Below are 23,474 nucleotides of genomic sequence, written 5' to 3'. Positions count from 1 at the left end.
TCGCACATGGAATTTCCACCAAATATATGAAGCTGATAGGGATTGCCATATTGATGTGGATAAAAGGACAATTGGATCCAGAAAGTGAATTGAGGTGCCTGTAATGGATTGGAACAAAAATAGTCGGCAATTAGATAGTTTACTCAATGACCATACTTATCATTCAGCCCCATCACATTTTAATTAAAAAAGACAAATATTTTCACGCTTCTGTGTATCAGTGCTGTATTAGGCAGAAGGGCCACAATTAAGTTGGTGGGGAAAGGAAGAGAAGTAAGTGGAAATGTGCAGTGAACCTGAACTCTGGATACCATGTTAGATGGCTGAGATGCCAATTGAAGAGGTGGAGGGAGATACTGTAGTTGGATCTGACAGGGGCCATCTGTTCATTCTTCGGCTGTTTCTTCATGGGTTATCGCTGACCAATTAGTGACATTCCAGAAGCAAAGCAAAATACATCTTGAATTCCGGAATTTCAGTTCATTAATTTACGTAATGAATAGGTATGAAAACCATGTTCAGTAAAAACCACATAATTCTCAAAGACCTGTTGACACATTCACTTCCTTGCAGCTGGGTGACTAATGGATAACAGACTCCTTGGGCAGCTGCTTTGTGTTTAGCTTTTAAATTCCTGAACTAAACCAAAAGGTTTATTCCAAATTCTGAATACTTAACAGTATTTGTCCTGCCTTCTTTCTTTTGTCCTATTACTTCCATTCTCTTCTCTGCCTCTCTATTCTATTATTTTAATTTTTAATAATACTGATCAATGTCACAAGTAGGTTTACATTAACACTGCAATGATGTTACTGTGAAAATCCCCTAGTTGCCACACTCCGGCGCCTGTTCAGGTACACTGAGGGAGAATTCACAATGTCCAATTCACCTAACAAGCACGCCTTTCGGGACTGATGGGAGGAAACCGAAGCACCCGGAGAAAACCCACGCAGACACGGAAAAGAATATGCAGACTCTGCACAGACAGTGACCCAAGTGGGAATCGAACCCGGGTCCCTGGCGCTGTGAAGCAACAGTGCTAAACATTGCTATGTCTATTTTACTTAGCTTTTCTATTTCCCTTTTTCTGACATTTTATCTGTAACCTTTAGTTGCAGACAGGTTACCCCTCGCTCTTTGTCTCCTGCAATTCATGTACTTTGGAAGTAGGGGCAACAAGACCAGCCTGCTGATTTGCTGAAAAACTAACCATATAGGTTGTTTCCAGTTAATCAAAGATCACATATCTGAAAATTGATGTCAAAGACATGACCGAGCTAAATAAAGAGAGCCTGTCATGGGCCAAATTGTTGCCACCCTAGAGATGAAGGCAAGGAACCAAGTTTGTTGTAACATTTGGGTTAGTCATTTAATGATCAGATGATGTGTTTTTTTTAATGCAGCGTAAAAGTATAATCAAATTAAGAATCTGAGGCTGTATTCTTCATGATCCTGCCTAAAGCAGTGTGGGATTGTGTACAGGGATCAAGGCGAAATCTGGTGGCAATGGATTTCACTTCTTCTGGGACAGCCCCATTGTCGCCCACTATGTAAATATCAGGATTGAGATATTTTCTGCCAGTCTGCCCGTTACCATGGCTCCCTTTATAAAAGAAACAATTTAGAATAGCCAATAATTTTCTTTTTCCAATTAAGGGGCAATTTACCATGGCCAATCCACCTAACCAGCACATCTTTGGGTTGTGGGAGTGAAACCCACGCAGACATGGGGAGAATGTGCAAGCTCCACACGGACAGACCATGGCTCCCTTTATAAAAGGTGGCAGTAGGCCTGGATAATAGCCAGAGGTCAGAAAATGAAGGCACAGGATTTCATCCAGGCCTACTCATCTTTCAAATAGGCCGAAGTATAATTAACTGTGTCGATGCTGCCCTCTAGGTCATTTGCCGCTCTCTTGCCCACCTAACCAGTCCATTGATATCTACTTGGGCGGCAGATCTTGAACAGGTGCAGAAGTAACAGAATTGTTGTCATGGGTGACTTCAACTTCCCTAATATTGACTGGAACCTCCTTACTGAATGGTTTGGATGGAGCAGATTTTGTCAGGTGTGTACAGGAAGGATTCCTGCCTCAATATGTCGATAGGCCGACTGGGGGGGGGGGGGGGGGGAGGCCATATTGGATTTGGTGCTTGGCAACGAACCAGGCCAGGTGTCAGATGTCTCGGTGGGAGAGCATTTTGGTGACAGTGACCACAACTCCTTGACCTTTACCATAGTCATGGAGAGGAATAGGAACAGACAGTATGCAAAGGTATTTAATTGGGGGAGGGGAAATTATACTGCTATTCGACTGGAGCTGAGGAGCATAAAGTGGGAACAGTTTTGGGGAAAAGCACAACCTTTGTTGTTTAAGGAGCACTTGTTGCGAGTGCTGGATAGTTTTGTCCCACTGAGACGAGGAAGGAATGGGAAGGTGAAGGAGCCTTGGATGACAGGAGAAGTGGAGCCTCTAGTCACGATAAAGAAGGAAGCTTACGTAAGGTTGAGGAAGCAAGGATCTGGCATGGCTCTAGAGGGTTACAAGGTAGTCGGGAAGCAACTCAAAAATGAACTTAGGAGAGCTTGAAGGGGGCATGAAAAAGCCCTGACGGGAAGGATTAGGGAAAACCCCTAGGCGTTCTACACTTATGTGAGAAATAATAGGATGATCAGAGTGAGAGAAGGGCCAATCAGGGATAGTGGAGGAAACTTGTGCGTAGAGTCTGAGGAGATTGGGGAGGCCCTAAATTAATATTTTGCTTCAGCATTCACTGGAGAGAGGGACCTTGTTGCTCATGAGAACAGTGTGAACCAGGTTGATAGTAAGAAGGAGGATGTGCTGGAAATTTTGAAAAACATCAGGATGGATATGTCCCCAGACCTGAGGGGGTATACCCAAGGTTACTACGGGAAGCGATGGAGGAGATTGCTGTGCCGTTGGCGATGATCTTTGCGTCCTCATTCTCCACTGGAGTTGTACCGGATGATTGGAGGGAGGCGAATGTTGTTCCCCTGTTCAAGAAAGGGAATAGGCAAATCCCTGGGAATTAGAGACCAGTCGGTCTTGCGTCTGTGGTGAGCAAAATATTGGAAAGAATTCTGAGAGATAGGATTTGTGATTATTTAGAAAAACATAGTTTGATTAAAGTTAGTCAGCATGGCTTTGTGAGGGGCAGGTCATGCCTCACAAGCCTCATTGAATTCTTTGAGGATGTGACAAGACACGTTGTTGAAGGTCGGGCAGTGGATGTGGTGTATATGGATTTCAGTAAGGCATTTGATAAGGTTCCCAAAGGTAGTCTCATTCAGAAAGTTAGGGGGCATACGATACAGGGATATTTGGCTGTCTGGATACAGAATTGACTGGCCAGAAGAAGACAGCGAGTGGTAGTGGATGGAAAGTATTCCGCCTGGTCGGTGACCAGTGGGATCCTGCAGGGATATTTTCTGGGACCTCTGCTCTTTGTGCTTTTTATAAATGACTTGGATGAGGAAGTGGAAGGGTGGGTTAGTAAGTTTGCTGATGACACGAAGGTTGGTTGAGTTGTAGATAGTATCGAGGGCTGTTGCAGGTTACAACAGGATATTGACAGGATGCAGAGCTGGGCTGAGAAGTGGAGTTCAACCTTGATAAATGTGAAATGATTCATTTTGGTAGGTCGAATTTGAATGCTGAATACGGGGTTAAAGGCAGGATTACTGAAAGTGTGGAGGAACAGATAGATCTTGGGGTCCACGTACATAGATCCCTCAAAGTTGCCACCCAAGTTGATAGGATCGTTAAGAAGGCATATGGTGTGTTAGCTTTCATTAAAGGAGGATTGAGTTTAAGAGCTGCAAGGTTTTGCTGCAGCTTTATAAAACCCTGGTTGGACCACACTTGGAATATTGTGTCCAGTTCTGGTCGCCTCATTATAGGAAGAATGTGGATGCTTTGGAGAGGGTGCAGAGGAGATTTACCAGGATGCTGCCTGGACTGGAGGGCATGTCTTATGAAGAAAGGTTGAGGGAGCTAGGGCTTTTCTCACTGGAGCGAAGATGGAAGAGCGGTGACCTGATAGAGGTGTACAAGGTGATGAGAGGCATGGATAGAGTGGATAGCCAGAGACTTTTCCCCAGGGCGGAAATGCATAAGATGAGGGGACATAATTTTAAGGTGGTTGGAAGAAGGTATAGGGGAGATATCAGAGGTAGGTTCTTTACGCAGAGAGTGGTGGGTGCGTGGAATGCACTTCCAGCAGAGGTGGTGGAGCCAGTCATTAGGGACATTAAGCGACTCTTGGACAGGCACATGGACAGCAGTAAATTGAAGAGGTGTAGGTTAGGTTGATCTTAGATTAGGATAAATGGTCGGCATAACATCGTGGGCCGAAGGGCCTGTACTGTGCTGTTTTGTTCTATGCCAGGGGTGGGCAAACTTTTCCGTGCAAGGGCCACATTCAGAAATTCACAATTTTAAAGGGCCGCATAGTATATTAAGTAAAATAATTACTTCACCCGGTTATGATTCTGGGCGCCTCATATAGAACATAGAACAGTACAGCACAGAACAGGTCCTTTGGCCCTCGACGTTGTGCCAAGCAATGATCACCCTACTCAAGTCAACGTATCCACCCTATACCAGTAAGTAACCCAACAGCCCCCCCATTAACCTAAAAAAAAAATTTTTTTTAAATTAAAAAAAAATTATTTTTTTTTTTTAATGACTTGGTGGGCCGCATAATGACCTTTGGCGGGCCGCATGCGGCCCGCGGGCCGTAGTTTGCCCACCCCTGTTCTATGCTCTATATACTTGCAGTCCACAGAAATCTACAACATGCCCAGTTTTGTGATGTCTGCAAACAAATGGATCATTTCCCCTCCATTTAAATCCAAGTCATGAATATATACCACAAAAAAGCTGGGACCAAGTAGTGAGCCCTGTGGAACTCCTCGGTGAAGTATCCTTTTTTTTAATATAAGTTTATTTTTCCAATTAAGGGCCAATTTAGCATGGGCAATCGACCTACCCTGCACATCTTTTGGGTTGTGGGGGCGAAACCCACACAAACACGGGGAGAATGTGCAAACTCCACACGAATAGTGACCCAGAGCCGGGATCTAACCTGCGACCTCAGTACCGTGAGGCAGCAGTGCTAACCACAGCGCCACTGTGCTGCCTCTAAGTTTCCTTTCCTCAATGTTTTACAAAAAAAAATTGTTTGGGGTTCTCGTCTGGTATCTTAATACTCTCAACTGCCCCTGAAATGGCCCTGGCAAGTCACTCGGTTCAGGGGACAGGTGGGCAACAAATCCTGGCCTTGCCAGTCATGAAAGAATAAAGAAAAATAAATATAACCCAGCCCATCCATTCCTCACCACCCTTAGAGTTATATCATTTTTTTGTACTAGCAGAGACCCAGAAATCATTTGTGGTGAAATTAATTTCAACAATGCTTAAATCCTCATTCTGTGACATTCTGTTCTTCCCATGCCATCATTCTCATACCATACCTATCCCATTCTCTTCATCCTTCTCCGATTTGTTCACAGTAACTTCATTGCAGTGTTAATGTAAGCCTACTTGTGACACTAATAAAGATTATTATTATTATTATCATTCCCATGTCACCCCTTCTTCCTATACCATTCCCAACCCATTCCATCTCTTCCATGCCTTACCACAAGCTGCTTGGCCCTCCCCTCTTCCTACATGAAATGAAAATCGCTTATTGTCACGAGTAGGCTTCAATGAAGTTACTGTGAAAAGCCCCTAGTCGCCACATTCCGGCGCCTGTCCGGGGAGGCTGGTACGGGAATCGAACCGTGCTGCTGGCCTGCTTGGTCTGCTTTAAAAGCCAGCGATTTAGCCTTGTGAGCTAAACCAGCCCCTAAACATTGCCCCCACCTCACTGTCCCATACTGTCCACCAACCCCCATGCCTTCCCAGCCTTGCAATTCCCCCCTGCCCCCGCTATGCTGTTTGAAGTCTATCACTATCCTCCTTTCGTAGACTTCCAAGGTTTGTGACAATTTTGAAATTGTGCCCTGGACACAGATAAAGAAAAGCAGTAGCCCTCGAATTGGGCCCGAGGGAACCCCACCGTATACCCTCCTCCAGACCAAAAATCAACCGTTCATCAGCACGCTATTACTCTGTCACCTTCATATCTATGCAGCCTGTGTCCTCCTTAATTTATGGGCTTCACCTTTGCTGACGAACCTATTGTGTAGCACTTTTATCGAATTGCTTTTGGAAGTCCATATATATCATCTCCATTAACCTCATCAACCTTTCCAATTAATGGTATGGCACAGTAGCACAGTGCTTGGCACTGTTGCTTCAAAGCTCCAGGATCTCAGGTTCGATTCCTGGCTTGGGTCACTGCCTGCGGAGTCTGCACGTTCGCCCATTGTCTGTGTGGGTTTCCTCCGGATGCTCTGGTTTCCTCCCACAATCCAAAAATGTGCAGATTAGGCGGATTGGCCGTGCTAACTTGCCTTTAGTGTCCAAAAAGGTTGGGTGGGGTTACGGGGATAGGGTGGAAGTATGGGCTTGAGTTGGGTGCTCTTTCCAGGGACTGGTGCAGACTCGATGGGTCGAACGGCCTGCTCCTGCACTGTAAATGCTATGCTCCATGAACTCCTTAAAAAAAACTTTAACAAATCTGCACCAGTTTACCTTAATTAATCTGCACTTGATCAAGTGACTGTAATTTTATCCTGGATTATTGTTTCTGAAACCATTTCCATCCCAAGATTGAACTGACTGGCCTGTAGTTGCTGGGTTTAATCCTGACACCATCTTTTGAACAGTGATGTAACATTTACAACAATGTAATCCTATGGCACCACTGCTGTATTTAAGGATGATCAACAGGTTATTATTAAAGGTCCTTACCGGCGGGACCTGGCTCTGTGGAGTCCTCGGGGGGGGGGGGGGGGGGGGGGGGGGGGGGGGAGCATGGTGGGATCTGGCCCCGGGGGGGGGGGGGGGGGGGGTGCCCCCACTGTGTCGGGGCCCACCAATTGCGGGTTAATGCTCTGGGGACAAAGGTTCAAATCCCAACATGGCAGCTAGTGGAATTTAAATTCTTATTTTTAATTTAAAGTACCCAATTCATTTTTTTTTCCAATTGAGGGGCAATTTAGCATGGCCAATTCACCTATCCTGCACATCTGTGGGTTGGGGGGGTGAGACCCATGCAGACACTGGGAGAATGTGCAAACTCCACACGGACAGTGTGATCGAACCAACCATACTTCGCAAACCCTCCCTCCCATCGAATTTAGTTTCAAATAATGTTTGAAAGCTGGAATTGAAGGGTGGCACGGTGGCGCAGTGGTTCGCACTGCTGACTCACGGCGCTGACAACTGGATTCGACCCCTGCAGTGACCGCTTCTGGCCTCTGGTTGCCTGTCACAATTAGGGGCAGTATATCAATCTAATCCCCACTTCCCGGTCCTTAATCCTGGAGAAAGGCATGCTGCTACCTAGTTATGTGCCTGGTTGGGAGTTAATTCAGCGGGCCTTTCCAAAAGGAGGCAACGTGCGGCTCTTGCCGAATCCTGAGCCGGTGGGCGACAACGCCCCCCCCTCCCCCCTCCCCCCTCACCTCCCCCATTACTCCCATTAAGTACCGGCCAATGAAACCAGCCTCTTGCTCATGCTGACCCAACCAACAACCGTACAGGAAGTAACAACAGATGATGTTGAGAATATTTTTTTAAGTTATTAATTTTAAGATAAAATGTTCATTCCTTCACAGAGATAAAGACCACAGTAGTATATCCAGCTACAGAGAAGCACCTCAAGAAATACCTGAAGCAAGAAATGTACCTCATTAATGAAACAGCAGATGACTACAAAACCATCACCAGCCCATACCTTCAGTCCCAAGCTCTTAGTGTTCAGGTATTGTGCACTTCAATTTATTTCCCTTTCCACTCTTTTTGGTGGCAGCTCTGTAAAAGATGTGTGTGCAGGCAGGCTTGTGCCCTATCCCAGGTATCTTCCAAAACCATAGAAATATACAAGATCAAAATTGATACTTCACCCTCTTTATTAATTTTCTTTCTTTGAAGGAACTGGTCGGCCCCTGCTCTGTGTCAACACAAATAAGATCGAGGAAAAAAATAAGCAGGTGTCATAGGTTTAAGTAATTGGTAAAAGGATTAGAGAGAAGTTGCGAGAAACCTTTTGATCCAGAGGGTGGAGGAGACCTGAAAGGGTGGTTGAGGTAGAAACCCTCATCACTTTTTTAAAAATGTTTGGATAGACTCTTGAGGTGATGAAACCCACTGGGCTATGAGCCAAAAGCTAGAAAACAGGAATTGGCTATATCCCTTTATTCTGAATGACACAGGCACAATGCAATGGGCCAAATGGCCTTTTCTATGCCACAGTTTTCCAAGTTTCTAAGTGATGATTACATGCAGGCAGTAGTAGCCGTTTGGTACATCTGCCTGACTAATCCAATTTCCTACAATATTATCTTGTAACATTTCTAGATCTAATAACATTCAAGCACTTCTGCTGACAGGAACATAACTAGTTAATTTTTAAACTCTTCCAGAGTAGTCTATTCCATATCTTTATTTTGCCTTTTACTGGAAAGGTTTTGCCTAAACTTCCCACTTTGTTTTGTCGCCCTTAATGGTACGGACAGGATGGGTTTATTTAAGCAGCACTAATTTCTCACTAAACATTTCCCAGCCCCTCAATTTTGGTGTGATCCAATTTTCTATCAATACCGACAGCAAACTTGAGATGGGATGAACTCAAAGGGTTGTTCATTTGCACAGACTCAAAACTCAGGGGGAGGGTCACAATTTTGCCGCCTTTGTATTCGTTCAATAAAAAAGGGATAGAGAAAGGTAGATTTGCAGTTCAGAGACCGTGGAGAAAATAGATCATGTTTCATCTGGGTTCCAGAGTCCAAAATCAAAGTCCAATGAGGTATTGCTTCACAGGTCAGAAGGTTGAGAACCAATGCTGTATAATTCACGTTTCCAGTGGTATTGACTTCGCACACTGAGCTAAAACGGTCTTGCAGGTGATGATACAGAATTTCCAGTAGAAGCAGTGTAGACGGGCCTGACGTTCAACCTGACCTAGAACACCTTGTCTGAGATGCTGCTAGTTAGATGGTAAAATGGCTGACTAACTTCACTATTACCGGTTCAACAAACTTAAGGTCCATGTCACATGACAATATCTTTGACAAAGGATGTATGTCACTCTTCTGGGTCGTCGTTAAATGTCTCAACCATTAAGAATTGAAATGCGTTTGATCCCAGCCCCGGGTCACTGTCCGTGTGGAGTTTGTACATTCTCCCCTGTCTGCGTGGGTCTCACCCCCACAACCAAAAAGATGTGCAGAGTAGCTGAATTGGTCACGTTAAATTGCCCCTTAATTGAAAAAAAAGAATTGGGTGCTGTAAATTTAATTTTAAAAAAGAATTGAACAGAAGGTTGTGGCGTCCTTTGAATTTATCAGATGAGAGACTCAGTTGGTCAACCTGGGCTATGAAATGCAGAATGCCTTTGTATAGCTCTCTTTGAATTTAATCTGTGCAGCCTCAGAAGGGGGTTATTGGAGTCTCTTCTGGTGGAACGAGGCACCTGTTTCCCTGATACTGACCTTTTGTTCAGGGTCATTGACAGACAGGGCGTGAATTTCCATTAAAAAAAAATTTAAGTGAAGTTTTCGGCGTGAAAAGCAGTGCCGGTTCCACTGACTGATTTTCCCACTAATTTTTGTTAAACTTAGTTGAAAACTGCTGGAGTCGGGTCCCATGCCATCATGCTGGCTGAGTGAACTCTGAATGATCCCGTCCCACCAGCAACCTTGGCCTTCAAAAGAAATAAGGATCCCCCTCCTTCCATGGACACTGAGATCCCTCCCACACACATGGGGAAGCGCCTGCCCACACAGTCAAGGGGACACCACCCCCATACACAGATGCAGAGAAACCCCTACTTCCATAGACACAGGGAATGCCCCCCCCCCCCTCATGGACATAGGCAACCCACCTCCCATGGACCACCCCAACAGAAGCCCCTGACACTGTCCGCTGGAATTTGCCATGGTACAGCCCGGCATGTCCTCCTCCCCGCTGGGAGCTGTACTTGGTTGTGTACCCCAGATGGGTTCTCTTCACCAGGTCCCTGTTGCTCCAGACCTGTTGTAAATCCCAATGTCATGTCGGCAGAGGAGGAAATCCAAATGTGAGGGGACTTTATAGCAAGGAAGCATGCTAATGATACGAAAATGTATCGAAATGGGGTTCCCGCCACGCAATGACAGGAAGCCCGTGATGTCCCTGGTGGGGGGGCAGAGGACAATCGAATGGGGAAATTGTGCCAGATTTAAAGCCGCTTTGGGACTGCCCCTTGATTCTCCAACCTCACCGCCATTCCTGCTTGCTGAAAACTGGGGTGAAAAATCCCATAGGTTCAGTTTTTGAGATAACAATGAGCATATCTCTATCTCCTGTTTCATTAAAAACAGGATGCGGTCTTATTCCCCTCACGTGACAATGAAGCAAATGCACGGTAGACCACCTCTAAATCCGCATTCTGCAATCATTTCAGATCTCAACTGTTCTATTAAATCATCCCTTTGTCTATTTTCAGAAGAGTATGTCTCAAGATAGCATAACTCTGCTCCTTGTTCTCGAATGAATCCAGCAGTTTTCACCTACATTTCCTCCACAAAACTCATACTCTTTAAAGGCCTCACTGAAGCCAGATGCAACTTTGGAGTTGCGTTTCTCAACATATAAATGATACCTGTAGTTACAGATCACAACACCTGCCTGTAATCACAGTATAATTTAATAGAATATTTAAGATTTTGATTATTGCAAATGTGGCTTTTGAGAAGGTTTTCTACCACGTATGAACTTAAATAAGGGGAGATGGTGACATGGTGGCAATGTCACTGGACTAGCAAATCCAGAGACCCAGGCTCTGGAGACATGGGTTCAAATCCCACCACAGCAGGTCGTGGAATTGGAAAAAAAAATCACTTAATAAATCTGGAATATAAAGCTAGTCTCAATAATGATAACCAAGCCAGCTAGCATCAATGGTTGTAAAAACCCATCTGGTTCATCTAATATCCTTTAGGGAAGGAAATCTGCCACCCTAACGTGGTCTGGCCTACGTGTGATTCCAAACCCACAGCAATGTAGTTGACTCTTATCTGCCCTCTGAAATGGCCTAGCAAGTCATTCGGTTTGAATAGCAATTAGGAATGGACAGGAAATTGTCCTAGCCCATCCCTAATTAGGATGGAAGGATTAGGATGGATTAGTGAGAAGGATTAGCGGGAAGCGTTTCAGAGCAAGCAGAGGACAATGAAAAATGCAATAAGGGGAGAGAAGATGAAATATAAGGTAAGAGAGCGGCAAGAATGGGCATTGGACCACAGGAAAATGAGACTGCCAAAGTAGTAATGGGGAACGAGGAAACGGCAGAGGAACTGAATAGGTACTTTGTATTGGTCCTGTGGAAGACACCAATGGCATACCAGAACTTCAAGAGAGTCAGAGGGCAGAATTGAGTGTAGTGGCCATCACTAAGGAGAAGATACTGGGAAACTGAAAGATCTGAAGGTGGATAAATCACCTGGACTGGATGGATTACACCCCAGGGTTCTGAAGGAGATAGCTGAGGAGATTGGCTTGGGCTGACAAGTGGCAAGTTATATCTGTGCTACACAAGTGTCAGGCAATGCCCATCTCCTACAAGAAAGATCTAACCATCGCCCATTGACGTTCAATGGCATTACCGTCACTGAATCTTCCACAATCAACATCTTGGGGGTTACCATGATCAGAAACTGAACTGGACTAGCCATATTAATACTGTGGCTACCAGAGCAGGTCAAAGGCTAGGAGTCCAATGGTGAATAACTCACCTGACCCGCGCCAAATCCTGCCACCACCTACAAGGCACAAGTCAGAAGTGTAATGGAATACTCTCAACTTGCCTGGATGAGTGCAGCTCAAGACATCGACGCCATCCAGAACAAAGCAGTCCGCTTGGTTGCTACCCCTCCCACAAACATTCAATCCCTTCACCATCGACGAACAATGGCAACATTGTGTACCAACTACATGGTTCCTTAGGCAGCACCTGCCAAACCCACGATCACTTGAGCGACAAGAGCAGCAGATACCTGGGAACCCCATCACCCGGACGTTCCCTCCAAGTCACTCAAGTGACTATAATTCAACCACATAGAACGTGCTCTGTTTCATGGAGACGTGGCTCACCCCTTCCTCACTGGACTGTGCCATACAACCAGGCGGCTTCTCAACACACTGGATGGACCGCATGGCGTCATCGGGCAAAGCGAAGTGTGGAGGGGTTTGCCTCCTTATCAACTTCTGATGCTCAGACGTGGCTACTGCTCCCCAGACCTGGAATACTGACTGTGAAGTACCGCCCATACTATCTACCACGGGAGTTCACTTCAGCCACCATCACAGCGGTCTACATCCCACCCCAGGCGGAAGTGAAGAAGGCATTTACTGAATTGTACACTGTAAATAACAGTGATACGGAATACCCAGAGGCCTTGTTCATCATGGCAGGGGACTTCAACCAGGCCAACCTCAAGCGCGTACTGCCAGAATTCCACCAACACATCTCCTGTTCCACCAGGGGTGCCAAAATTCTCGGCCACTGCAACACAAACATCAAGAACGCCTACCTATCCATGCCCCGACAGCACCGGAAAATCGGACCATAAGACGGTGCTCCTTCTTCTAGCAGACAAGCAGAAACTTATTTTTAAATCAATTTAGAGTACACAATTATTTTTGTCGAATTAAGGGGCAATTTAGCATGGTCAATCCATCTACTCTGCACATCTTTGGGTTGTGGGATGAGACCCACGCAGACACCGGGAGACTGCAAACTCTACACGGACAGTGACCCGGGGGCTGCGATCAAACCCGGGTCCTCAGCGCCTTGAGGCACCAGTGCTGCCCATACAAGTAGAAACTTAAATGGGAGAATCCGGTTAAGAAGGTCGTGCAATAAAGCTCCTATACAAAGCTCCCATGGCGAGCGTACGGACCAACAATACTAACTCCCAATACTTCCAGCTGCACAGGGGCACCAGACAAGGATGCCCACTGTTCCCGCTGCTGTTCGCACTAGCAATCGAACCGCTAGCAATCGCGCTCAGGACAGCAAAAAATTGGAGGGGGATCCGAAAGGGAGGCAGAGAGCACAGAGTCTCACTCTATGCAGATGATCTGCTCCTCTACATCTCGGACCCACAAAGCAGCATGGACGGAATCATCGCGCTCCTGAAATAGTTTGGAGCCTTCTCGGGCTACAAACTCAACATGAGCAAAAGCGAGATCATCCCAGTACACCCGCAAGGGGGAAGGGGGGGGGGGGGGGGGGGGGGCAGCACTAAAGGGGCTGCCATTCAAACAAGCCCGACACAAATTCCGCTACATGGGGATCCAAATAGCCCATGACTGGAAAGGGATCCACAAATGGAACCTCACCAGCCTGACGGAGGAAGTAAAAAAGGACCTGCAAAGATGGAACACACTCCCACTCTCCCTCGCGGGGAGAGTCCAGACGATCAAAATGAACGTATTGCCCAGGTTCCTCTTCCTGTTAGATCCATTCCGATCTACATCCCCAAGGCCTTTTTCAAAGCGCTGGACAAACATATCATGGCGTTCGAATGAGGGGGTAAAAATGCTAGGATCCCAAAGAAGGTCCTACAAAAAACAAAATCCAAGGGGGGGCTAGCCCTTCCGAACCTACAATTCTACCACTGGGTGGCAACAGCCGAGCGAGTAAGGGGATGAATCCAGGAGCCAGAGGCCGAGTGGGTGCCTGCGGAGGAGGCCTCCTGCATGGGGACCTCCCTCCGGGCCCTCGCCACAGCAGCACTCCCATCCCCACCCAAAAAACACTCCAGCAGACCAGTGGTGACAGCCACCCTCCAATCCTGGAACCAACTGCGGCAGCAATTTGGCCTGGCCAAAATGTCGGACAAGGCTCCCATCTGCAACAACCATAGGTTCACACCAGCACTGACTGACGCCACCTTCAAAAGGTGGAGGCAGGACGGAGGGACACTGACAGTCAGGGACCTATACACGGACAACAGGATCGCAACACTGGATGGGCTGACAGAGCAATTTCGGGTAGCCAGGGGGAACGAGCTACGGTATCTGCAGCTCAAAAACTTCTTACGAAAGGAGACAAGGACGTACCCACAACCGCCACGACAGACACTACTGGAAGACCTACTGGACGCAAGTATCCTAGAGAAAGGGAACTTTAGCGACGTGTATGACCGACTGGTAGAAAGGGACGACACCGTACTGGACGCAACAAGAAAGAAATGGGAGGATGACCTGGGGATTGAGATAGGGTGGGGACTCTGGAGTGAAGCACTGCATAGGGTCAACTCCACCTCCACGTGCGCAAGGCTCAGCCTGACGCAACAAGACGTGGTGGCTTGATCTTGCGGGGCGGCGGAGGGAAAAGAGTGCGTCCGTTATGGACGCACGACCTGCGATCGGTGCCCTGCTGCTTGCCCGGTGGCAGGTCCTGTTGGGGGTGGGGAGGTCAGCTTCTCCACCCTGTGACACAACTTGGCGGTGGGTGGGGGGAACATACTTGAATTTCTTTGACTCTCGGGAATGTGAAGTCTCAGCTGAAGAGGATGATAATCTTTGTTGTCACAAGTAGGCTTCCATTAACACTGCAATGAAGTTACTGTGAAAAGCCCCTAGTCGCCACATTCCGACGCCTGTTCGGGTACACAGGGAGAATTCAGAATGTCCAATTCACCTAACAGCACGTCTTTCGGGACTTCTGGGAGGAAACCCACGCAGACACGGGGAGAACGTGCAAACTCCGCATAGACAGTGACCCAAGCCAGGAATCGATCCTGGCACCCTGGCACTGGGAAGCAACAGTGCTAACCACTGTTCTACCATGCCGCCCAAAAATATACCATATGGATAGCAGGGCAGCACGGTAGCATTGTGGATAGCATAATTGCTTCACAGTTCCAGGGTCCCAGGTTCGATTCCAGCTTGGGTCACTGTCTGTGAGGAGTCTTCACATCCTCTCCGTGTGTGCGTGGGTTTCCTCCGGGTGCTCCGGTTTCCTCCCACAGTCCAAAGACGTGCAGGTTAGGTGGATTGGCCATGATAAATTGCCCTTAGTGTCCAAAATAGCCCTTAGTGTTGGGGCGGGTTACTGGGTTATGGGGATAGGGTGTAGGTGTTGACCTTGGGTAGGGTGCTCTTTCCAAGAGCCGGTGCAGACTCGATGGGCCGAATGGCCTCCTTCTGCACTGTAAATACTATGAAAAATTCTATGAAATATTATTGATTTAGCTTCCAAATTCCACCCCTCTCTCATCTTCACATGGTCCATCTCCAACACTTCCCTTCCCTTCCTTGATCTCTGTCTCTATTTTCAGCGATAGCCTGATCAACAATATTCATTACAGGCCCACCGACTCCCACAGCTACCTCGACTACACCCCGCTACCTTTAATGACTCCATCCCATTCTTCGAGTTTCTTTGTCTCCGTAGCATCTGTTCCGATGAAGCCACCTTCGAAAATGGCACTTCTTACACGTTTCCTTCTTCCTTAACTGAGGTTTCCCAACCACTGTGGTTGACGGGGTACTCAACCGTGTTCGAGCCATCTCCTGCACCTCTGGCCTCACGCCTTCCCCTCCTTCCCAGAACCGTGATGAGGTGCCCCTTGTCCTCGCTTTTCATCCCACCAGCCTCCGCATTGAAAGGATGATCCTCTGCTATTTCTGCCAACTGCAGCATGATGCCACCATGAAACACTCTTCCCCTCACCCTCCCCTGTCAGCATTCCTCCGGGACCGCTCCCTCCATGACACTTCTCCATCACCCCCAACTCCTCATCACCTTCCCACGGCACCTTTGTATGCAATCACAGAAAGTGCAACACCTGCCCCTTTGCCTCCCTCCTCACCGTCCAAGGGACCAAATACCTCTTTCAGGTGAAGGAACATTTCACTTGCATCTCCTTCAATTTGGTCCACTGTATTCACTACTCCCAATGTTTTGGGGAGACTGAACACAGACTGGGTGACTGCGGAACAACTTCGCTCAGTCCATAAGCATCACCCCGACCTTCCTGTTGCTTAATATTTCAACTCGGCATCTTGCTCTGATGATCACATGTCCGCCCTTGGCTTGCTGCCATGTTCCAGTGAAGGCCGACGCAAACTGGAGGAGCAGCATCTCGCCTTCCAATTAGGCACGTTACAGCCTTCTGGACACAACATTGAGTTCAACAACTTTTTTTAAAAAATAATTTTTATTGAAAAATTTTGAATTTATACAACAACAACGAACCATAATAAAATACCAAAAATAACAATAATATTAGCAATCATAAACATTCGCCCCATATAGTTACATAATCGAAACTACAATAAGGAACACCCCCCCCCCCCCCCCCCCCCCCGGGTTGCTGCTGCTATTGACCAAGATACCTATCTTTGAGCCAGGAAGTCCAGAAAAGGCTGCCATCGTTTATAGAACCCTTGTATTGATCCTCTCAGGGCAAATTTGACCCTTTCCAATTTTATAAATCCCGCCATGTCACTGATCCAGGTCTCCACACTTGGGGGCCTCGCATCCTTCCACTGCAGCAAGATCCTTCGCCGGGCTACTAGGGACGCAAAGGCCAGGACACCGGCCTCTTTCGCCTCCTGCACTCCCGGCTCTACCGCAACTCCAAAAATCGCGAGTCCCCACCCTGGTTTGACCCTGGATCCAACCACCCTCGACACCGTCCCCGCTACCCCCTTCCAGAAATCTTACAGTGCTGGGCATGCCCAGAACATATGGGCGTGGTTCGCTGGGCTCCCCGAACATCTGGTGCACCTGTCCTCGCCCCCAAAGAACCTACTCATCCTAGTCTCGGACATGTGGGCCCGGTGCAGAACCTTAAATTGGATGAGACTAAGCCTCGCACATGAGGAGGAAGAGTTGACTCTCTCCAAGGCATCCGCCCAAGTCCCGTCCTCTATCTGCTCCCCGAGTTCCTCCTCCCATTTAGCCTTCAGCTCGTCCACTGACGACTCCTCCACCTCCTGCATTACCTTATAGATGTCAGACACCTTCCCCTCTCCGACCCACACCCCCGAAAGCACTGTCCATCGTCCCCCTGCGAGGGCAGCAAAGGGAATCCCTCTACCTGTCGCCTAGCAAATGCCTTTACCTGCAAGTATCTGAACATGTTCCCTTGGGGAAGCCCAAATTTATCTTCCAGTTCCCCCAGGCCCGCAAACCTCCCGCCAATCAACAGGTCCCTCAATTTACTGATGCCCACCCTTTGCCACCCCCTAAATCCCCCATCCCTGTTCCCTGGGATGAACCAATGATTGCCACCCAATGGAGCCTCCATCGAGCCCCCTGTTTCCCCCCTATGCCGTCTCCACTGTCCCCAGATTCTTAGGGTCGCCGCCACCACCGGGCTCGTGGTAAACCTCTTAGGGGAGAGCGGCAACGGCGCCGTTACCATGGCACCCAGGCTCGTACCTCTACATGACGCCATCTCCATTCTTTTCCACGCCGCCCCTCCCGCCTCCATCACCCATTTACGCGCCATTGACACATTGGCCGCCCAATAGTACCCCAGAAAGTTGGGCAGCGCCAGCCCGCCTCTATCCCTCCCTCTCTCCAGGAACACCCTCTTCACTCTCAGAGTCCCATGTGCCCACACAAAGCTCAAAATACTGCTAGTTACTCTCCTAAAGAAGGCCCTGGGGATAAAGATGGGCAGGCACTGAAAGAGGAACAAGAACCTCGGAAGCACCGTCATTTTGACGGACTGCACCCTCCCCGCCAACGGCAATGGCAGCATGTCCCACCTCTTGAACTCCTCCTCCATCTGATCTACAAGTTTGGTGAAATTATGTTTGTGAAGAGTCCCCCAGTCCCTGGCCACCTGCACCCCCAGGCACCTAAAGCTCTCCCCTACCCGCCTAAGCGGGAGCCTACCAATTCCTTCCTCCTGGTCTCCAGGGTGCACCACAAACACCTCACTCTCGCCTAAATTTAGTTTATAACCTGAAAAGGTCCCAAACTCAGCTAGCAGCTCCATCACCCCCGGCATCCCTCCCACCGGGTCTGCCACAGACAGTAACAGGTCATCGGCATGCAACGACACCCTATGTTCCTCCCCACCTCGCACCAAACCTCTCCACCTCTCTGAATCCCTCAACGCCATCGCCAGCGGCTCGATTGCCAGTGCAAACAACAAGGGGGACAGGGGGCAACCCTGCCTGGTCCCTCGGTAAAGCCAGAAGTACTCCGACCTCCTCCCATTCGTGGCCACGCACGCCATTGGGGCCTCATATAGCAGCCTTACCATCTAATGAGCCCTTCACCAAATCCAAACCTCCCCAACACCTCCATAAGTACCCCCCCACTCCACTCTATCGAAGGCCTTCTCCGCATCCAGCGCCACCACTATCTCTGCCTCCCCCTCAATCGCCGGCATCATGATGACATTCAACAATCTCCGCACATTCGTGTTCAGCTGCCTTCCCTTCACAAAACCTGTCTGGTCCTCGTGCACAACCCCTGGCACACAGTCCTCTATCCTGGTGGCCAGGATTTTTGCCAGCACCTTGGCATCTACGTTGAGGAGAGATATGGGCCTGTATGAACCACACTGCTGGGGGTCCTTGTCCCTCTTTAAAATTAACGAGATCAGCGCCCGCGACATCGTCGGGGGCAAAGTCCCCCCTTCCCACGCTTCGTTGAGTGTCCGCACCAGCAAGGGACCCACTAGGTCCACAAACTTTTTATAAAATTCCACCGGGAACCCATCCGGCCCCGGTGCCTTCCCTGACTGCATCTGCCCGACCCCCTTAACTAGCTCCTCCAGCTCAATCGGCGCACCCAACCGCTCCACCTGCTCCTCCTGCACCTTCGGGAAAGAAAGCCCGTTGAGGAACCTCTCCATTCCCCTCCTCTCCGCCGTTGGCTCCGACCAGTACAGTTCCCCGTAAAAGTCCTTGAAGACCTCATTCACCTCTACCCCCTTCCGCACCACATTCCCACTCTTGTCTCTCACTCCAGCAATTTCCTTAGCCGCATCCCGCTTGCGGAGCTGATGAGCCAGCATCCTACTCGCCTTTTCACCATGTTCGTACACTGCCCCTTGTGCCTTCCTCCACTGTGCCTCCGCCTTTCTAGTGGTCAGCAAATCAAATTTAGCCTGCAGGCTGAGCCTCTCCCCCAACAGTCCCTTCTCTGGTGCCTCTGCATACCTCCTGTCCACCTCCAGCATCTTTCCCACCAGTCTATCCCTCTCACTCCTCTCGCTCCTCTCCTTGTGTGCCCGGATGGATATCAGCTCCCCACGAATCACTGCCTTCAGGGCTTCCCAGACCACCCCCACCTGAACCTCCCCCGTATCATTCACCTCGAGGTCCCCCTCAATACTTGCCCGGACCCTCCTACACACCTCCTCCTCCGCCAACAACCCCACATCCAACCGCCACAACGGGCGCTGGTCCCGCACCTCCCCATCTCCAACTCTATCCAATGCGGAGCGTGGTCGGAGATTGCAATGGCCGAATACTCGGCCTCCTCCACTCTCGGAATCAGTCCCCTACTCACCACGAAGAAGTCTATCCGAGAGTAGACCCTATGTACGTGGGAGAAGAAAGAGTACTCGCGTGCCCTCGGCCTCACAAACCTCCATGGATCCACCCCACCCATCTGGTCCATAAACCCTCTCAGTACCTTGGCCGCCGCCGGCCTGCTTCCCGTCCTAGAGCTGGACCGATCCAGTGAAGGATCCAACACCGTATTGAAGTCCCCCCCGCCCCCCCCCCCATGATCAGACCTCCCGCCTCCAGATCCGGGACCCGTCCCAACATACGCCTCATAAAGCCCGCATCGTCCCAATTTGGGGCATACACACTAGCATGTACCACCTTCTCTCCTTGTAGCCTGCCCCTAACCATAACATACCTACCCCCCTTATCCGCCACCACCTCCGATGCCTCAAACGACACATTTTACCCCACCAGAATCGCCACTCCCCGGTTCTTCACATCCAACCCAGAGTGGAAAGCCTGCCCCACCCATCTCTTCCTCAGACGGACCTGGTCCGCCACCTTCAGGTGGGTCTCCTGAAGCATTGCCACATCTGCCTTTAGCTCCTTCAGATGAGCAAGTACCCTCGACCGCTTCACCGGCCCATTCAATCCTCTCGCATTCCAGGTGACCAACCGAATCAGAGGGCGTCCCACCCCCCCTCCCCCGTCGACTAGCCATAGCCCGTCGACTGCCCGCCCCAGGCCAGCACCCCCTGCCCAACCCAGTCCCCACAGCGACAACACCTCACCTCTGTCCCCCCAGCCCCCACCAGCTCCTTCCTGACCCTACCAGCAGCAACCCGGTATTCCCCTTTCCCCCCGTCCCTTCCCCCCAGGCTAGGAACCCTCCTAGCCGCGAACCGTCCTCCATTGTACTTCCGTGGGTCAGCTAACTTCTGCTGACCCCGGAAACTCCCGCCAATAACCCGACCCCTCCCAAAGTGGGATCATCCCCCAATCTATCCCTCCTCCAGGCACCGCTCCAGCGCGGGGAAGTACAAAAAAAAGAGAACACAGCAACAGCAGAATCCAGCAATAAAGTATCACAACCGACCCCGCAACCCCCAACCCCTAGTTCAAGTCCAGTTTCTCCATCCGCACGAAGGCCCACGCCTCCTCCGGGGAATCGAAATAATAATGCCGGTCCGAATAAGTTACCCACAGGCACACGGGCTGCAACATTCCGAACTTTATCTTTTTCCTGTAAAGCACCTCTTTCGTCCGATTAAATCCGGACCACCGCTTAGCCACCTCCGCACTCCAATCCTGGTAGATCCGTACTACCCCATTCTCCCAATTGCTGCTCTTCACCTTCTTGGCCCAGCGCAGCACACACTCCCGATCACTGAACCGGTGGAACCTCACCAGCACCACCCGCGGGAGTTCATTCTCCTTAGGCCTCCTGGCCAATACTCTGTGTGCTCCCTCCAGCTCCAAGGGCAGATGGAAAGACCCGGCCCCGACTAGCGAGTTCAGCATCGTAGCCACGTAGGTTGTCAGGTCCGACCCCTCCGCAAGGCCCAAGATCCACAGATTTTTCCGCCTCATGCGGTGATCAAGCTCCTCGAAGCGTTCCTGCCATTTCTTGTGGAGTGCCTCGTGTCCCTCCACCTTACTCACGAGGATCCCGGCCTCCTCCTCTCGTTCAGTGGCCTGCGTCTGCAACTCCTTGATGGCAGCACCCTGGGTCGTCTGAATCTCCGAGAGCCTTTTGTTCGTTTCCTGCAGAGAGCTCAGTACCTCAGCCTTGATGTCTGCAAAACAGCGCAGGAGAGCAGCTTGTTGCTCCAGGGCCCACTGCTTCCACTCCTCTGGAGCTCCGCCGGCCGCCATCTTGGATTCCTCCCTCCGTTTTTTCTGGGGAGCTGCTGCCGTTTTTTTCCCCTTTCCACTCCGAGTTCGAGTCATGGACTGTGGGGAAAGTCGATCAGCACACCTTCTCCCACCGGGAGACGTCGAAAAATGTCCGTTTTGGGCTCTAAAAAGAGCCAAAAAGCCCGTTTAAAACGGGAGCTCCCAAATGTGCGGCTTCCTACGTCATCGCCGCCACCGGAAGTCGAGTTCAACAACTTTTGAACTTTATCCTCCATCTTGACATTTTTTAATCCACTGGGATTGTCCCAGCGCAAACCCCCTTCAATCACAGGGCCATCTGTAATTTGCTCTTAACTTTTGCTTTCATTGAGTACAGACTATAGTTCTCTCAGTAACACATTCTGTATCTTAACTTTATGCCACTATTAGCGCATTTATTAGTCCTTCAAACTGCCATTAACACTTCCTTTATTTTGTGCTCTACATATGGAATGTGGCGACTAGGGGCTTTTCACAGTAACTTCATTTGAAGCCTACTTGTGACAATAAGCGATTTTCATTCATTCATTCATATCTTTATGAAATCTCTCCTAGTTCCCAATTATCACTGACCTTCTAACTCTGCTCCACCCCTCTCATAAGGTACAAAGTCCATCACATTTCTCCCTTTCTTTAACCTCGAAGAGTTATATGAACTCGAAGTGTTAACAGTGTTTCTCTCTCCAGACCTGCTTGATTTTCTAGCATTTTCTGATTTTATTTCAGGTTTCCAGCATCTACAGTATTTTGCTTCCATCTCTCTACCACCTATCACAATTATTCCACTGCCTCTTTGCAGTTTAACCTCTTGACTGACATCCAATCATGCAGCGAAGAAAGCCATCTGGCCTACCATTCCTGTACTAGCAATAAAAGAACTATCCAGCCGAATCCCACTTTCCACCTCTTGGACCATAATCCTGCATTTATGTCACTTCAAATGCACATCAAAGCATTTTGCAAAAATGAGGGTTTTTGCTTCTGCACTTTCAGGAAATGAATTCCAGACCCTCTGACAGAAAGTGTGTTTCCTCAAACTCCCTCCAATGTTTTTACCAATTGCTTTAGATTTACATAGAATTTACACTGTAGAAGGAGGCCATTCGGCCCATCGAGTCTGCACCGGCTCCCGGAAAGAGCACCCTACCCAAGGTTAACACCTCCATCCTATCCCCATAACCCAGCAACCCTACCCAACACTAAGGGCAATTTTGGACACTAAGGGGAATTTATCATGTCCAATCCACCTAACCTGCACATCTTTGGACTGTGGGAGGAAACCGGAGCACCCGGAGGAAACCCACGCACACACTGGGAGGATGTGCAGACTCCGCACAAACAGTGACCCAAGCCGGAATCGAACCTGGGACCCTGGAGCTGTGAAGCGATTGTGCTATCCACAGTGCTACTGTGCTGCCCCTATAGATCTATGCCCTTTGCTAACAGGAGTGGTTCTTTCCTATCCACTCTATCTAGATTCCTTGTAGTTTAATTAATCCTCTTCTCAGTCTCCTCTGTTCCTAAAAAAACCGACCCTTTTCTATCCAATCTTTCGTCATGGCTAAAATATTCCATTCCTAGCAACCATCCTTATAAATCTCATCTGTTCGGTCTCTGGTGCAATCACATCCTTTTTCACACCCTTCGCCATTGCTGTACACAGTACTCTGGCTGTGGCCTAATTAGTGGTTCGAACAGTTTCAGTTCATTATTTGGCTCTTGTATTCTCTGCCTTGGTTTACAGGATAAACCACGTGTAAATGTTTAAAGCTTCACCGCTGATTCTAAGATCAGCTCAGCAATTATCGCAGGTCAAGCCAGATTGTGTAAAAGCTTGGCTTCCTATTCAACTCTAAATTCATATCTCCTGTCATAAAGACTACCCGCTTGAATCTTTGCAACATTGCTGAAGTTTGGCTAGCTGACAGGAAATAGAGTGTGGACATAATTTGAGTCATTTTATGGTTG

General features: G+C 48.9%; 1 protein-coding gene across 1 annotated transcript in view; it reads left to right on the top strand.

Moving 5' to 3' along the window:
• dcps (decapping enzyme, scavenger) overlaps positions 1–23,474 on the top strand; it is a 94,083-nt gene that overhangs the window by 56,271 nt on the left and 14,338 nt on the right. Inside the window, exon 3 of the mRNA XM_038778841.1 lies at positions 7,754–7,899. Within this exon, the coding sequence (XP_038634769.1) occupies positions 7,754–7,899 (146 nt within the window). The remainder of the gene's footprint in view (positions 1–7,753; positions 7,900–23,474) is intronic.

Source organism: Scyliorhinus canicula, chromosome 19 (assembly GCF_902713615.1).
Source record: "Scyliorhinus canicula chromosome 19, sScyCan1.1, whole genome shotgun sequence".
NCBI lineage: Eukaryota > Metazoa > Chordata > Chondrichthyes > Carcharhiniformes > Scyliorhinidae > Scyliorhinus > Scyliorhinus canicula.
This window is presented reverse-complemented; position numbering and strand designations above follow the sequence as displayed.